This window comes from Eriocheir sinensis, chromosome 29 (genome assembly GCF_024679095.1).
Source record: "Eriocheir sinensis breed Jianghai 21 chromosome 29, ASM2467909v1, whole genome shotgun sequence".
NCBI classification, from domain to species: Eukaryota; Metazoa; Arthropoda; class Malacostraca; order Decapoda; family Varunidae; genus Eriocheir; species Eriocheir sinensis.
In genome coordinates, this window is record NC_066537.1 from 12047454 (window position 1) to 12065284 (window position 17831).

The 17831-nt window shown below is 47.6% G+C and overlaps 1 protein-coding gene across 6 annotated transcripts in view; it reads left to right on the top strand.

Moving 5' to 3' along the window:
- Positions 1-15975, top strand: part of LOC127005069 (adhesion G protein-coupled receptor A3-like) — a 74593-nt gene extending 58618 nt beyond the window's left edge. For all 6 annotated transcript variants that reach the window (XM_050873547.1, XM_050873553.1, XM_050873551.1 and 3 more), the window contains exons 8-13: positions 596-860; positions 2041-2177; positions 2961-3509; positions 7120-7360; positions 8378-9508; positions 10366-15975. In XM_050873547.1, coding sequence (XP_050729504.1) covers positions 596-860; positions 2041-2177; positions 2961-3509; positions 7120-7360; positions 8378-9508; positions 10366-12970 — 4928 coding nt within the window. In that variant the 3' untranslated portion in view covers positions 12971-15975. The remainder of the gene's footprint in view (positions 1-595; positions 861-2040; positions 2178-2960; positions 3510-7119; positions 7361-8377; positions 9509-10365) is intronic.
- The last annotated feature ends 1856 nt before the right edge of the window (positions 15976-17831 follow it).

Below are 17831 nucleotides of genomic sequence, written 5' to 3' on the forward strand. Positions count from 1 at the left end.
AGGGAGACTCATTCAAAATTCAAAGGGCGAAGAGAGAGGCTTGAAGGAGAGGGAAGGAAATGCAATAGAGAGAAAGGGATAAAATAGTAGTAGGAGGAGAGAGAGAGAGAGAAAGAGATAGACAGACAGATAGATAGATAGATAGATACATTAATAGGTAGATAGAGTTATTTGAGATGCACTAAAAACATACAATAATAACAATGACTACTTTTTGTATTGGAGTTTCATATTACAACTGTACCTCCTTTTTTTTATTCTGTCTTTAGTCTTCTTCCTCTTACTATTACCAAAGCACAACAACAACAACAACAACAACAAAAACAAAAACAATAAAATCTAACCTTCTTGTCCCTCCCAAAACCCCAAAACAACAATAGCAAGAACAACAATAAGAATAACAACCCCCAAAATAACCACAATAAGAACAATATCAACAACAAAAAACAACTCTTCTCTCCCTCTAATAACAACAAGAACCTAACCTCTTGCTCCCCCAAAAACTACAACCACAAGAAAAAGAAGAAAAACACCACCACCACCACTAACAACAACAACAACAATCTAACCCTCGCCTTTCCCTCCTCCCCTACAGATGGCCCGGGACTGTCTGTGGTGGAGCTGGAGCCCGGCCTAGACCAAGTGGTGTTCGCCGGGGACTCCCTTCGCCTGCGGTGCCGGGTGACCAGCGCGCAGGAGGATCACCGCGTGTCGTGGTCCAGGGGCAACACACACCTGCTGCCCCGCAAGCCCTCGCCCCACAACCACACCTCCGCCACCGTCACCGGGTACCTGGACCAGTACCAGCAGCGGGGCGGGGCTGTTGTCAGGAACACCTACCTGCCTGAGGCCATTGAAAGGTAAGGACACTAGTTATTTATTTACTTTTTAACAGCAGAGGAGACAGGTCAGGGGTAAGAAAATGATATAGAAAAAAAGTCCACTATATTGCTGCTTACCCAAACGGAGAAAAGTTTAGCAGAAGGGTTGTCAGGCTGGAGCAGAAGGGTTGTCAGGCTGGAGCAGAAGGGTTGTCAGGCTGGAGCAGAAGGGTTGTCAGGCTGGAGCAGAAGGGTTGTCAGGCTGGAGCAGAAGGGTTGTCAGGCTGGAGCAGAAGGGTTGTCAGGCTGGAGCAGAAGGGTTGTCAGGCTGGAGCAGAAGGGTTGTCAGGCTGGAGCAGAAGGGTTGTCAGGCTGGAGCAGAAGGGTTGTCAGGCTGGAGCAGAAGGGTTGTCAGGCTGGAGCAGAAGGGTTGTCAGGCTGGAGCAGAAGGGTTGTCAGGCTGGAGCAGAAGGGTTGTCAGGCTGGAGCAGGAGGGTTGTCAGGCTGGAGCAGAAGGGTTGTCAGGGTGGAGCAGGAGGGTTGTCAGGCTGGAGCAGAAGGGTTGTCAGGCTGGAGCAGAAGGGTTGTCAGGCTGGAGCAGAAGGGTTGTCAGGGTGGAGCAGGAGGGTTGTCAGGCTGGAGCAGGAGGGTTGTCAGGCTGGAGCAGAAGGGTTGTCAGGCTGGAGCAGAAGGGTTGTCAGGCTGGAGCAGAAGGGTTGTCAGGCTGGAGCAGAAGGGTTGTCAGGCTGGAGCAGAAGGGTTGTCAGGCTGGAGGAGGATAACGTGAACTTCTTCAGATCAGAGGTAGTTACGTATTCCTCTGTATGCTTGTTTTGTTTCTTTTAAGTAAATAAACAAAACACCTGTCTTGCCACAGCTACCACATGTTAACTATTGAGAGTGGCGGGTGGCTGTGCTGCCCTGAACCACATATATTTCTGCTATTATTGCACACATAAGCTGAAGGACCTTCAAAAACATACAAAAAAGATATTTATTTTCCTATTATTAATCTTGAGACCCATAAAAGGGCATCAAGGGAAAATAAAGAAATGATATAAGTGACCCAAACAGGCTCCCCTCAATGAGCAGACATGGATATGAAAAATAATGAGAGACAGTAACAACAAAGCAAAGACATGAATAAAAAAATGAGGGGACAAAAAAAATCCACCGTCTTACCAAAAAATATTCATTCACCATGTCGTCCCTTCCTCAGCCTGGTGGAGATCGAGGAGCTGAACGGTACGCACAGCGGTGACTGGTCGTGCCTGGTGCAGGGCCAGCAGGGTAACCACACACGTACCGTCAGCATCTACGTCATCGCCCACGACACCAAGTACTGCCCCATGAACGGTGAGTAGGGGGGAGAGGGAGGGAGGGAAGGGAGGAAACTGAGAGGAGGGAGATGGCGGAAGAGATTGATTGGTTGATTTTGATTTATTTGCAGCGGCCATGTATGTACAATAAATACATTCGGTCTACTCTTATATACTGGTACATAAGTTAAAAAGGGAAGGAAAGGAAAGGGAACAGAGGTAGGAAGGAAAGATCATGTAACTCAAGAAGGAAAAAGGGAGGGAAATGAAACAGAGAGAGAAAAAGGGGAGAAAACGAAGCTGAGAGTAGAGAAAGAGAGAAAGGGATGGAAATATAATTGTGAGATGAGAGAGGGAGATAGGGAGAAAAATTAAACAGAGAGGAAAGGGAGGAAGAGAAGAAACTTAAACTGAAAAAAGAGGAAGAAGGGAAGGAAATTTTATTGAGCGAAGGAGAGAGACAGAGAAAGGGATGAAGAAACTGAATGAAAGGTGCAGTCATTCAGTACTCAAAGGAATAAGAGAGAGAGGATATGAATAAGAGAGAAGAAAACTCAGTAGTAAAAGAAACTGAAAATGGGAAACTGAATGAAAGGTACAATCATTCAGTACTCAAAGGAATAAGAGAGAGGCTTGTATATGAGAGACGAAAACTCAGTAGTAAAAAAGACAAAAAGCAGAGAGGAAAAGTGAGAGAGAGGGAAAGAAAGTGAGAGAGAGGGAAAGAGAGGTCCCGTTCAGTTACACCTACACACACACACACACACACAATCAACACCCCATCACCCACACATCCTTATCAGTTTCATCCTTCCCTCAGCCACAAATGACAACAAAGGGTCCTACGTGTGGCCGAGGACCGTCGCCGGCGTGCGCGTGGAGCTCGCCTGCGCCGGCCTCGTCCCCCCACACCAGCGTGGCTCACACAAGTTCACCTCCAAGACAGCCACCACCACCTCCACCTCCTCCATCACCGTAGGGAAGCACCAGCAACACCAACGGACACCACTCAACACCGCCTCTGCCCTGCGCTCACCCCGTCGGAGAGTCGCGGAACACACCTGCTCGGAGGATGGTCGGTGGGAGACCCTCAACACCGCCACCTGTCCTTTTGTCTCGGAGACGACGAAGATTCTTGAACAGTTTGCCCTGACGAATGTTTTTGCGAGTAAGACGAACCTGGTGGACAGCGCTCGGTCGCTCCGGAACTTCACGCGGGAGGGGAAGAACCTGCAGGACCCAATGGACGTGGTGTTCCTGGCCAAGACCGTGGAGCAGTACACCGGCCTCCTCACGACGCTCTCCGGCCCCAAGGAAACGGCCGACACGCTCATCGACATCATCAGCGCCTCCATGTCTGCCACTAAGGGTATGTGGAAGGCAGAGCAAATATAACCTTAGCCATATATCATCATCATCATTATCATTTAACGTCCATTTATTCCCTATGGTGGGGTTGGACGGGATATGAGCCTCCTCCTCTGTTGCCGCTCCATAGCCATTTCATATATAGCGAAAAGAAATGACTAGTGGTAATTATCTTTTATGTTGGCAGCTGTTATTTTACCCTTGTTCATATAGGGGTTCATGGGGGGGTATAGTGGGTTGGGGTGGACTTGATGCCCTTTTTGGTGTTACTTGGCACCACTGTTTAGGTTTTTCCAAAGAATATAAGTTAATTTTTTTCAGTCTTTCTAAACTGTATGGTAGGTTTGCAAGCTCTTGGATAATCTTAGTCATTCTTCTCTGTATTGCCCCTAGGGAATCTGTATCCTTTCTGTAATAGGGGACATCAAAACTCTGTAATAGGGACATCAAAACTCTTTCTGTAATAGGGACATCAAAACTCTGTAATAGGGAGATCAAAACTCTTTCTGTAATAGGGACATCAAAACTCTTTCTGTAATAGGGACATTAAAACTCTTTCTGTAATAGGGACATTAAAACTCTTTCTGTAATAGGGACATTAAAACTCTTTCTGTAATAGGGACATCAAAACTCTTTCTGTAATAGGGACATCAAAACTCTGTAATAGGGACATCAAAACTCTTTCTGTAATAGGGACATCAAAACTCTGTAATAGGGACATCAAAACTTTCTGTAATAGGGACATCAAAACTCTTTCTGTAATAGGGACATCAAAACTCTGTAATAGGGACATCAAAACTTTCTGTAATAGGGACATCAAAACTCTTTCTGTAATAGGGACATCAAAACTCTTTCTGTAATAGGGACATCAAAACTCTTTCTGTAATAGGGACATCAAAACTCTGTAATAGGGACATCAAAACTCTTTCTGTAATAGGGACATCAAAACTCTTTCTGTAATAGGGACATCAAAACTCTGTAATAGGGACATCAAAACTCTTTCTGTAATAGGGACATCAAAACTCTGTAATAGGGACATCAAAACTCTTTCTGTAATAGGGACATCAAAACTCTTTCTGTAATAGGGACATTAAAACTTTCTGTAATAGGGACATCAAAACTCTTTCTGTAATAGGGACATCAAAACTCTTTCTGTAATAGGGACATCAAAACTCTTTCTGTAATAGGGACATCAAAACTCTTTCTGTAATAGGGACATCAAAACTCTTTCTGTAATAGGGACATCAAAACTCTTTCTGTAATAGGGACATCAAAACTCTTTGTAATAGGGACATCAAAACTCTTTCTGTAATAGGGACATCAAAACTCTTTCTGTAATAGGGACATCAAAACTCTTTCTGTAATAGGGACATCAAAACTCTTTCTGTAATAGGGACATCAAAACTCTTTCTGTAATAGGGACATCAAAACTCTTTCTGTAATAGGGACATCAAAACTCTTTCTGTAATAGGGACATCAAAACTCTTTCTGTAATAGGGACATCAAAACTCTTTCTGTAATAGGGACATCAAAACTCTGTAATAGGGACATCAAAACTCTTTCTGTAATAGGGACATCAAAACTCTTTCTGTAATAGGGACATCAAAACTCTTTCTGTAATAGGGACATCAAAACTCTGTAATAGGGACATCAAAACTCTTTCTGTAATAGGGACATCAAAACTCTTTCTGTAATAGGGACATCAAAACTCTTTCTGTAATAGGGACATCAAAACTCTTTCTGTAATAGGGACATCAAAACTCTCTCTGTAATAGGGACATCAAAACTCTCTCTGTAATAGGGACATCAAAACTCTGTAATAGGGACATCAAAACTCTCTCTGTAATAGGGACATCAAAACTCTCTCTGTAATAGGGACATCAAAACTCTTTCTGTAATAGGGACATCAAAACTCTTTCTGTAATAGGGACATCAAAACTCTTTCTGTAATAGGGACATCAAAACTCTTTCTGTAATAGGGACATCAAAACTCTTTCTGTAATAGGGACATCAAAACTCTTTCTGTAATAGGGACATCAAAACTCTTTCTGTAATAGGGACATCAAAACTCTTTCTGTAATAGGGACATCAAAACTCTTTCTGTAATAGGGACATCAAAACTCTGTAATAGGGACATCAAAACTCTTTCTGTAATAGGGACATCAAAACTCTTTCTGTAATAGGGACATCAAAACTCTTTCTGTAATAGGGACATCAAAACTCTTTCTGTAATAGGGACATCAAAACTCTTTCTGTAATAGGGACATCAAAACTCTTTCTGTAATAGGGACATCAAAACTCTTTCTGTAATAGGGACATCAAAACTCTTTCTGTAATAGGGACATCAAAACTCTGTAATAGGGACATCAAAACTCTGTAATAGGGACATCAAAACTCTGTAATAGGGACATCAAAACTCTTTCTGTAATAGGGACATCAAAACTTTCTGTAATAGGGACATCAAAACTCTGTAATAGGGACATCAAAACTCTTTCTGTAATAGGGACATCAAAACTGAACAGCATAATCCAGGGGCAGCCAAACCAGTGCCAAGTACAATTTAAAGATAACTTCTGAGCTTCGGTTGCTTACACTTCTCGAAATACAACCCAAGATTTTATTTGTGCAGTGTCTGGTCATAATGCAGTGATTTCTGGGTCGAAGGTCAGAACTCACATACACACCCAAATCTCTTTCGTATCGGGAATGATCAACAACTGTTATTTGTTGTGTAATTACTTTATGGTTTATTTCTTCCCACACTTAGGAGTTCTCATTTGTCAGTAACCTAACCTAACGTAGCCATACCCTAACCTAACCTAACCTAACGTAGCCATACCCTAACCTAACCTAACCTAACCTAGCCATACCCTAACCTAACCTAACCTAGCCATACCCTAACCTAACCTAACCTAACCTAACCTAGCCATACCCTAACCTAATCTAACCTAACCTAACCTAGCCATACCCTAACCTAACCTAACCTAGCCATACCCTAACCTAATCTAACCTAGCCATACCCTAACCTAATCTAATCTAACCTAACCTAGCCATACCCTAACCTAATCTAACCTAACCTAACCTAGCCATACCCTAACCTAATGTAGCCATACCCTAACCTAATCTAACCTAACCTAACCTAGCCATACCCTAACCTAACCTAACCTAACGTAGCCATACCCTAACCTAATCTAACCTAACCTAACCTAGCCATACCCTAACCTAATGTAGCCATACCCTAACCTAATCTAACCTAACCTAACCTAACCTAGCCATACCTTAACCTAACCTAACCATACCATACTCCTAACCTAACCCTATGTTCGTGTCTCTCCAGGGCGGCACACTCATAAAAGCCATTTAGTTCCTGTTCATGTGTCAGGGTTGTTGTTTGAAGTGATTAGTCATCCTGTTTTTGTGTCATCAGCAAACTAGAGTAATTGCAACCACAGCTAACCTAACCTTACATCAACCACAGCTAACCTAACCTTACATCAACCACAGCTAACCTAACCTTACATCAACCACAGCTAACCTAACCTTACATCAACCACAGCTAACCTAACCTTACATCAACCACAGCTAACCTAACCTAACCTAACCCTCCACAGCACTCCTGGCCCAAGCAGAGGAAGTGGACAGGTCATGCGCCCGGCTGGTGGGGTGTTTGTGGAAGGTGGCGTCACACTTCCCCTCCCTCCAGCATGCCAAGGCCCCCCACCTGGAGATGCACCAGTACTCCCGCCACCCCAGCACCTTCTCCGGCCGCACCTGCACCTGGTACCGACGCAGCGCACACTCCACCGAGCGACACTTCCGGTGCAACACTAATAACTACTCCAAGTTGTACAGGTGAGTTGTGTTGTGTTGTGATGCGTTGTCTTGTTGAGGTGAAACAAAGTAATAATATAAATAGGAGTAGCAGAAGGAGCAAGTAAAGACATTGGGTCACATTCTTAAACATTTCGGCGCCCAAACACATGTTTGACAAGCCCCTCACAGGAGTTTTGAGCATATCCATGGGTGGTTTTATAAACCTGATGGTAGTTTGACCCTTCTTCTGTACAGATAACTCTCGGTTTACGCGAGTATTGTGTCCTTGAAGAGGTCGCGTAAATCAAAAACAATGTAAATCAAACAAGAGGTAGGTTTCTATCGAAAAATAAATATTCACTTCATTCAGTGAAGAGAGAGAGAGAGAGAGAGAGAGAGAGAGAGAGAGAGAGAGAGAGAGAGAGAGAGAGAGAGAGAGAGAGAGAGAGAGAGAGAGAGAGAGAGAGAGAGAGAGAGAGAGAGAGTATATCCATATCACCGAGATATCCACTCAGGCACTCAGTCTCGGCCTCACTCATGTGAGGAAGAAATGAGGGACACCATGAGCGACTGGCTAGTATTGGTACAGGTACCGAGCAGTCTGGTACCGGTACCGTATTGTATAGCTGGTACCGTTAGTACCGGTACTAGTATGGTAGTACCGCTACCTGCCCACCCCTGTTGTTGAGTAGCGTGGCAGCGTGGGTACTGTATTGTTGTTTAAGTGGCGCGCGGGAAGAACTGAGCTCAGCTGTGTGGCCGCAGCGCCATGTGAGTCCAGTTGCGTGAGACATCTGGTGGCCACTCCATAAAATATCGCGTATAAGTGAAAAAAACGTGTAAATTAAACATTTATTTGGATTTTGGACCCCGTGTTATTTCAAAAACATGTAAACCAAATTCGCGTAAGTCGAGAGTTACCTGTACCATGAACCCTAAAAAAACACTCATTAGAACCCGATTTGTCTCCTTTATAGCCTTTAGATATACGTAGTTGATGTGGGAGGTGGAAATGTCTGAGAAAACTGACCATAATTATTCCCTTTCCTTCTACAGTAGCGACGACGAGATCCTAGACGCCCAGATCCAGGTACCCTCCAGCCTCTTCTCCCATGGGCAGCCCTTCCTCCTCTCCTCCACCTCCCCTGCTCCCCCCAACACCACCGAGGATGAACCTACCCCATCCCCGCCACCCCAGAACCCCGTCCAACTCCAGTTCTTCGTCTACAACACCGCCAAGTTGTTCCCGAGAGTGGCTGATCAGGGGGACGATTTGGACTCGTGGGAGGTGACGAGTCCGGTGATTGGGGTGCGGGCGAGCACTGCCGGACAGGATGGAGGTGAGGGTGTGGCTGTGGAGGATCCCGGGACGTTACTGGTGGAGGACAGTGTGTACGTGACGCTCCGCTCGGCCATCTACAGCTACAGCATCAAGCCGGTGTGGTGGCGGGCCAATGCCTCGGCCGGTGGGCGAGGGGAGTGGACCAACGATGGCTGCAAGATCGTCAAGATGCACAACTCGCTGGTGGTGTTCCGCTGTGACCGCCTGGCGCACTTTGGTCTCCTCCAGGATATGGCTGCGCGTTACCGGGGCCGGGGCGGGGCGGAGGAGGGGGCGGCATTCAGACCCAGTGCTCCGGGGGTGTATGTTGGTAGTGCCGTATGTGCCGCCTTCCTCATGGCCTCGATTGCCACCTGGGCCGCACACCACAGCCGCATCGCCACTGCCAGCAAGAACAAGCACTCCCTCCTCAATACATGGGTGGCGCTGCTCCTCCTGGTGGCACTCTTCACCGCCGGCGCCCACCAGACACACCACCGCCCACTGTGCCAGGGTGTCGGGGTGGCCCTGCACTACCTCACCACCTGCGTGCTGCTCTGGACCACTGTCACCGTCACCAACCTATACAAGAAAGTGGCCAAGGCTCTCCGGCCCCCCGCTCCACCAGAAGAGGCCCCCCCGGATGTCCCCCTGCCCCCCAAGCCCATGCTGCGGTTCTATTTGGTGGGTTGGGGTATCGCGCTCATCCTCTGTGGCATCTCGGCAGCCGTCAACCTCCACCAGTACGCCGGTTACAGCTTCTGCTTCCTGGCTTGGGGGCCGAGTCTGGGCGCGTTTGTGGCCCCGACGGCCGCCCTCACACTCATCCTGGCCACCTTCTTCCTCCTCACCCACTGCTCCCTCAGGCAAGTCTTCCTCCTTTGTTGCTGTAGAATGAACACAGACTTGAAGAGGGCCTTCAAGAAGATCTGTATGTTTTAGTTTCTCGAATTTTTCTCTCCTATGTTCTTGTTTATCTCTTTTTAAAGGTAATTTCTCTTAATTTTCTCTTGGCTGAGTGATATGTTAATTTCCTTGCGGGCCAAGCCTCATGAAGTTGTAGTGATTAATAATAGTAATAGTAATTATGTGTGATGCCAGTGGAAGCATAACATGATTCATCTGTTATTAACCTTGTACTACAACGTTGCCGAGTGCCTTAAGAATAGCAGAACCTCCACTGCCCATGAGACACAATGAATGCTGGTCTTAAGGGTTTTGATTAGCTGAAAGTTTTTGATTGGTTAGTCATAAATGCTGAGCCCTGGACCCCAACAACCCTTCACCCAGCTCTGGGGACACCTGTATGTGTGGAGTAACTCCCAAAACTATCATTAAAAGCATTGACTGTACAGTCTGGCACAATGGATAATGTTGCTAAACTCATGTTGCCTGAGGTGGCGCACAAATGTTGACGGATGCTTGAATTCACCACTGTCTCATCATGAGCTGGACTCATGAGTGCCAGTAAGTACCCTCCCATTTAGAGCAAGGTCTTCATCGTCAATCTCTGGGTACAGCCAGTACCTCATACACCACACACCCCATCTCCCTTGCTCAAGAGGGGACAGTAACCACTCTTTGTCTGCCAAAATATCTTGGCCTGAGCAGGGCTCGAACCTCGGCCTGCCAGGCCAGAACCTGGCCAGGCAGAGCCTTAGTCCACTGAGCTATTTGAGTGGTGTGTGTGTGTGTGTGTGTGTCATGATCATGCCTCCCACAGGTCGCTGCGTGCTGCCTACCCTGCCACGGCAGCCGCCACTGCCGAGACCACTGAGCTGGAGCTGCTGGATGCTGCATCGCCGGGGTCCGAGGCGGTGGGTGGCGGTGCAGCGGCAGAGGAGGTGAGTCTTGCATCGCGGGACACAGCAGCCAGCGTGACGGACGGCCAGCACAGTCCCCTGACACAGCTGCGTGCGCATGCTGTCACGCTGCTGCTGTTTGGCCTCACGTGGACGGCGGCGGCCATCACCACGGCGGCGCCCTTCCAGGAGGTCATCCCGCACCACACCGCCGTCTTCAGTGCCATCTACGCCATCTGCGCCTCCAGCCTCGGCATCTTCATCTTCGTGTTCTTCTGTCTAAGTCGCGGTGATGTGTGGGAGGCGTGGCGGGGCTGGCGGTGGGGCGGGCTGCTGCCGCGGCGGGACAGGAAGGAGGAGGAGGAGGTGCGCCTCACCTCGGCGCTGGCCAACAACACCACGGTGGCAGCGCAGAACAACCAGCCCGGCGCGCGGTCCAGCGAAGTGCGCGGCCCCCGCGATGCACCCTCCACGCACAGCCTGGAGTCCTCGCAGACCCACAACACCAACAAGTCCTCGTCCGTGTCCCAGAGCATCCTCACCTCCACTAAGGGCGAGGGCGTGGTGGTGGCCAAGACCGCCAACAACCTGCAGCTGCTGAGCCTCGGCGCCATGACCAACGACCTGCACTATGCCCCGGAGATCTTCTACAACCCCAAGCAGGCCGGCGTGGCCAAGCGGTTCTTCCAGAAGCAGCGGCTGCGCCAGATGGTGAAGCAGAATAACCTGGAGGTGAACCGCACCGACAGCGACTGTAACTCCACCGTGTACCGCCCCAAGATGTCGCGGCCCCTCAACACCGAGATCAAAACCCATAACGCCTTCGACCCTGCCTGCCTCGGGGCGTCCAGCAAGGTGAACAACACCAACATCCACGTGGACGGAGTCTTCAACTACATGGGCGGCGAGATGCGGCAAGGCAGCAGCAAGCAGGCCAGCAAGGACCCCACGCCCGAGGTGCTGTGCGTGCTGGGCCCCGCGCCGGACCTGTACCCGGTGGGGCGGGGCGGCGAGGGGGAGCGGGGCTGGTCCACCATTCCTCGCAAGCCCCGGGCCTTCATGGAGGAGCCTCTCAGCCCCCTGCGGCGCGGCGGCTCCTTCCCCAGCATCACGGAAGAGGGCGGGAGTCGGGGTGACTCCCGCGCCCCCAGCCAGACCTCCACCCTGGACCAGCCCCCTTACCCTCCCCCCGAGCCCCCGCCCCAGCAGCATCCCCGCCTCTACAGCTTCCCGCCCCCCGGGCCGGGCCCCCACTACCACCACCACCATCACATGCAGGGCACTGAGGACGAGCCGCCGTCTCGCAAGGCGCGGGGAGCCTTCACTCCTGAGCAGGGCGAGCGACCTGACCCCGCCAGCGAGCACCCTCGCCCCGGCCGCCCCAACCGCTATAGGCCGGGGCGGGAGCGGCCCCGCCCTGGCAGGAACAAACGGCGGCCGATGAGGGTTCGCGGCGGGGGCGTGGGCGGGGTAGGGGCCGGCGAGGGGCGGGAGGAATGGACGGATGACAACTCTCCGCCCGTCATCATCAATCTGTCGCCGGGGGACGCCGGCCGCTCCTCGGGCTCTGACAAGGACGCCGTCGGCCATCAGTTTATGCCCTTCCCCGTCCACGCCCGCTCTGCCACGCCCCCGGGGGCCCCGCGGGGCATGTTGGACCAGCGGGCACACCCCCAGGACCCCGCCACCCTTATGTGTATGGACCTGACGTGGCCACACGTCATGGCCTCAACTATGGCCCCCGACCACTCGGGGCGGGGCAGGTCCGACCCCGCAGCCTGCCAGTGTCTGCACGGATTCCCGCCGGGGCTGGAGGGCCCTACGGGGCTGGGCGTGTGCTGCGAGGCGGAGGATGCGGGCGCGGCAAGCTGGGACAGTGAGGGGGGCGAAGGGTACTGGTGCGCGGGGGGCGGGGAGCAGCGGGCCAGCGCCTGTGAGGTGAGCGGCTGTGACGCCTCCAGCCTGTGTGGCGGCGGCCTCTCCGGCAGCAGCAGCAGTGGCAGCAGCAGTGGCAGCTGTGGCGGCGGCGGCGGCGAGGCCAGCGAGGGGGGCAGCGTGGACCCGGCGGTGGGCACGAGTCCCCGCGGCAGCGTCAACATCTCCGACTCGCCCTACGACTCGCCGCTGCACCGCCTGCACCAGAACACGCCGGACAGCGGCTCGCTAGACTCGGGGCTCCTCAGCTCCCCCGGCAGGCCCCCGCCAGTCCACGGGGCGGCCCCGGGACCCCTACAGGGTGAGGCCACCACCAGCGCCGAGTCCCTCAACCTGCCCCGGGACCCCCCCACCCCCTCCCCCCCGGCCTGCTACCTCACCAACAGTTCGGCGGAGACGGTGCTGCGGCGGAGCGACCACGGCGGGGCGGACAGCGACGAGGGCACGGGGCGGGGCGACGAGGGCATGCCGGGGGCGGGGGAGGGGAAGGGCGCGGCCAGGATGAAGGGGCAGGAGAACGGGCAGCGGGGGAGTGACGGGGAGCTGGAGGAGGAGCCGGAAGCCAACCCCAAGCGGGAGACCTGTGTGTAGGGACCCCGCCCCGCCCCGCCCCGCAACCCCGCTCAACCCCATCCTCCTGTCCCGTAACTGCCCCGCCACCCTTACCTGTATTTATTGACGCTTACCTGCCCCGCCCCGCCTCGTCCCATCTAATCCCAGTGAGACTGACAACAGTCGGCGCCCCTGCCCTCACCTCGCCCTCTCTCCCTCCCTCCCTCCTCTCTTCCTCTCCTCTCCTCTCCCCCTCACACACCAGTAGGCCAGTCACCCCCTCCCCCTACTCCATAGTCCCCCCCCTCCCCAACCTTATCACTTCACCCTTCACCCCTCTCTTCCCCCCCTCGTCACGCCCCTCCCCCCTCACGGGTCTCATTTCCGCCTCATAGGAACACACACACACACACACACACACACACGCACACACACACACACACACACACACACACACACACACACACACATATTACTGAACAAATTGACCAAAAATTATCATTATTATTATCATTATCGAGGAAATATTTTTGTATGGAAAGCTTATAAACATCATAACTATTTTCCTCGTAAAAGATTCATTATTTCCTTTTTTTCTGTTGACTAAAAAGAAAAAAAAAACTAAACACGAACAGAAACTTAAGCAACACTTCAAGAAACACAAAAATAAATTAATACTGAACCCTTTTTTTTATCAAGACGTCATGCCTCCCCGTCAAGATGTAAATATATATCATAATAATAATAATAATAATAATAATAATAATAATAAAAGGCAAAAACTCCACTATTACTAATTATTACTATTATTATATAAACGAAATACTAAATAAACAAAAGATCTATTATATATATTGTCTATAAAACACAAGGATGAACAAAACAACTGCGCAGCGCCGGCCTGTGACCCTGCTTATAACAATGCTCACTAGATGGCAACACTCGTTCTTTTACCTCCTTATCGTGACAGCATGAAATGGAGAGATTTGGCATTAGTTTTTCGGTAATTACTAGTCACCTATAACCTTTTAATGACGAAAATGTATTGGATTGTATTCTTTATCGATTGTAGGTGAAAAAAATATTAATAGGACGTGTTTCCATATAGCCTAAAGAAATAGCGTCGACGAAACTGTTGCCAATTCGCGATCATTCTTTACGCAGAGTCACCGGCGCGGACCACTATCATACTACTTTACTATTGTCAACTATTTTTACCACCACCACTACCACCACTACTCCCCACCACCCACCACCACCACCACACCTAACACCACCTTGAGTCTTAATTACCAACACCATAACCCCTCCCGCAGCAGGATAACCATGGACGGGGACTGTTTGGGGCAGCGACACACAGAGGGCAGCACTGTGAACCCACCCAGAGCCTAAGTCGGTATTCTTCAACGCTTTCAACTCTCGCATCAGTTAATTCTAAAGTCCAAAAAAGAGGTTATATTCTTTCTCATGAGTATTGTTTCACGTTCAGAGTATAGAAGCCTTGCCAGACTACCACCAGGGTCAGAAAACTACCTATGGAAAAGCCTGGAAGCCCTACGAAAGCCTTGTCAAATGTGTGCGCTTGAGCGAAGAGATGTTCGATAATATTGGCTCATAGAATAGAAGGAATAGAAGAATTTGGCAACCTTCATCTCAGGCGCCATGTTTCTACCAAATCAATGCGCGAAATTCATATTGCTACTGATATATTTTTTTTTGTGTGTGCTTCTGGTATAGTAACGATCCAGAAGAATTAAGTATAGCACAAAAACAAAACTATATTATCAGAATCAATTTGAATTTCCCGCGGTTCTTTTGGTGGCAACATGGCGCTTATGGTAAGATTGGCAAAGTTCTCGTATTCCATGGCTCTGATAATCGTGTTTTGGAGGAGTTATCGTACACTTGGAAACGCTAGAGGGAGGGTTGTATTAGGCTACGGTGCTGCCCCCTAGCGTGAAGTGGTCCAAATAGTTTCCTTTTTTTAACCTATTCTTCGTTTTTCTTCCCTTGGAGTGGAGTCAAGATGCATTTCAAGGCAGCCAGTCAGTATTTAAGTCTCCTTAGGGCATTTTAGAAGCCTGTGTTCGTTTGTTTGTTTGTTTTTATATATATTGATGTGTGTGCAATTTTTTCCGTGTGTGGATTTTTTATTTTGTATTTTTGAATCGCGTGTTTGTGTTTTTTCTATTATAAAGTGCAGAGGTATTGTTGTTATCATTATTGTACGCCTGATATATTTATTCTTTTTTACCTTTCATTCTCTTTCTTTGTTTCTTTCTCGTAGTGTTTTGTAGAACGTGTGACAAGTCTATTTCGCGTAGTTTCTCTCTCTCTCTCTCTCTCTCTCTCTCTCTCTCTCTCTCTCTCTCTCTCTCTAAGTAATTCTCAAGGTTGTAATGTTTTCTTTGCCTTTCTTTCTCTTTTTTCTCTTCTTATTTCCTTCCTTCCTTTCCATTTCTTCCTCTCCCTTCTCTTTTATTACTTTTTTTTCCCTTCCTTTCTCCTCCCTCTGTTTTCCTCTCCTTTCCTTTCCTTTCCTTTATTTTCGTTTCCTTTCTTCCTACCTACCTCTATCTATACCTACAATCCCTTTCCTTTCCCTTCCTTCCTTCCTTTTCCTTCCTTCCTTCCTTCCATGTTATTAGTACACACTAGGGCATTACTGATACTTTTTTTCATATAGTCTAGAACAGAATGCTTATAATAAAACCTTCCTTCCTTCCTTTCCTTTCCCTCCTTCCCTTCCTTCCTTCCTTCGTTAGTTTTCCTCCTCATAGTTTTAATAGAGTTTTTCGAGTCGTGTGTGTGTGTGTTTTTTGGCAGTCTAATAATAATAAAAAAATAACCCAGAGAGAGACTTTTTCGCTCTCTCTTATTAGTCTATACATAATCCATTACCTTAGATAGTCATGTTTTTTCTTTACCTTTTTTCTTCTTCTTTTTATAACTATTTTTTGTCTCGTGTTTGTACATAGATCATCGCTCGCGTGTGTGTGGGTCTGGTTTATAAGGACGATGTGTACAATGAATGTGAGTTTTAATTGGACTCCACTCATTATCCTCCCGGTAGTTATATTTTTAATTAGAATATAGATGGCGAGGGACGATTTTTTTTTTTTTTTACCGTAGATGATGAGGGATTAGAAAAGCTGTTTATATATGTTTGTGTAGTTGGCAACACTTTTTTCCTATTTTTTCGTTCCTTATATTTAACCTCATTTCTTTTTATTTTTCTTTACTTCCCTCATATCTTTATTTATTTAGTTAGTCCCCTCTATTCCTTCATTCTTTACATTTTCCCCTATTTCTTTTCCTTTTCCTTATTTCCCTCATTTCTTTTCTATTTCTTTACTTCCCTCATATCTTTATTTATTTAGTTAGTCCCCTCTATTCCTTCATTCTTTACATTTTCCCTTATTTCTTTTCCTTTTCCTTATTTCCCTCATTTCTTTTCTATTTCTTTACTTCCCTTATTTCTTCTTTATTCCTTTACTTCCTTCATTTCTTTTTTTTATTTATTTACTTCCCTCATTTATTTTCATTGCTTTACTTCCCTAGTTTCTCTTCTATTTCTTTACTTCCCTCGTTTTTTTTACCATTTCCTTACATCCCTCATTTCTATTTCTTTACTTCATGCTATTTTTTTTCTTTCCTCTCATCGTTAGTATTCAATGTCCGGTGCTGCCCTCTAGCGTCGAAATATATGAGAAGCTTTGAAATTATCCCAGTATGTAGCATTTCATTTTTTTTTTTTTTTAGTTTACTAATGCAAACGATAGTACCCAAAAAAGTATCCCATTATTTAGTATTCCAAAAGAAGGTAGTGCATCAGTTCTTTTGCTTATTAGTGAGTAGTTATGATTTTATTGCGTTCTTGGTGAGTTCCACGATGACTATGAATATGAAGACTTCTGGAGTGTAAGTCAGAAGGTAAGTCAGTAAGTTCGCTGGTGTAATAAAAGTGATTGATTTAGTTTATAATATATTAGCGTGTAGGTGTGTTTTTGAGAATGGGAAAAGAGGGCAAGTCTCACGATTATAATGTTGAGAATGGGAAATGGGGGCAAGTTTCACGATTATAATGTTGAGAATGGGAAATGGGGGCAAGTCTCACGATTATAATGTTGAGAATGGGAAATGGGGGCAAGTCTCACGATTATAATGTTGAGAATGGGAAATGGGGGCAAGTCTCACGATTATAATGTCTGTATATAAAAGGAATTTGTGAACAGATAGGCAGGCAAAAGGCATACAAGTTAAAACGAAGGCTAACTGGTTAAAAAAAGGGTGCATTCTATAGTAGCTAGTGTCCCTTCCTTTCTATATATAATTACACTATTGCTGTACCGGTTATATATCACAAGGCTGCAAAACGAAGCGAAGGTGAGAGGCGTCAAATTTTAGAGACTACTCGTAAGTATTTCTATAAGTTGACAAAATGATCTTTAACGAAAATGAGATAGTTATATTTTGTTATTGTAAGGAGAATATTATTTAAGCAGCTCAAAGGCAATGACAAATAAAACAAAAGAAGTCCGATAAGCGCTACTCCTGAAAAATTAAAATGTCAAATGCACTCACTTTACAGTTTTATGGGATAATTGCGAAAATAAAAAGGTGGTTTCATGAGACAAGGAAGGGGTTAAAGTTATTTTCTTTCGTAAATTAAAAAAAAGTAAAGGGAACCAACCAACGGCCCACGCAACGTTGCTAGATTGTCGTACTCCTCCTCCTATGTTTGCCGATTTCCGACCCCAAAACTGCCTCCTCGACCCCAATAACTGCCTTCATATATAGTTATCGTAAAAATGGCTAATTATTGGTGCGTTTTGGCAATAGCTATGGCTCAGAAACCAAAAAATACGATCCTCTGAGTACGATAATCTGGCACACTGGG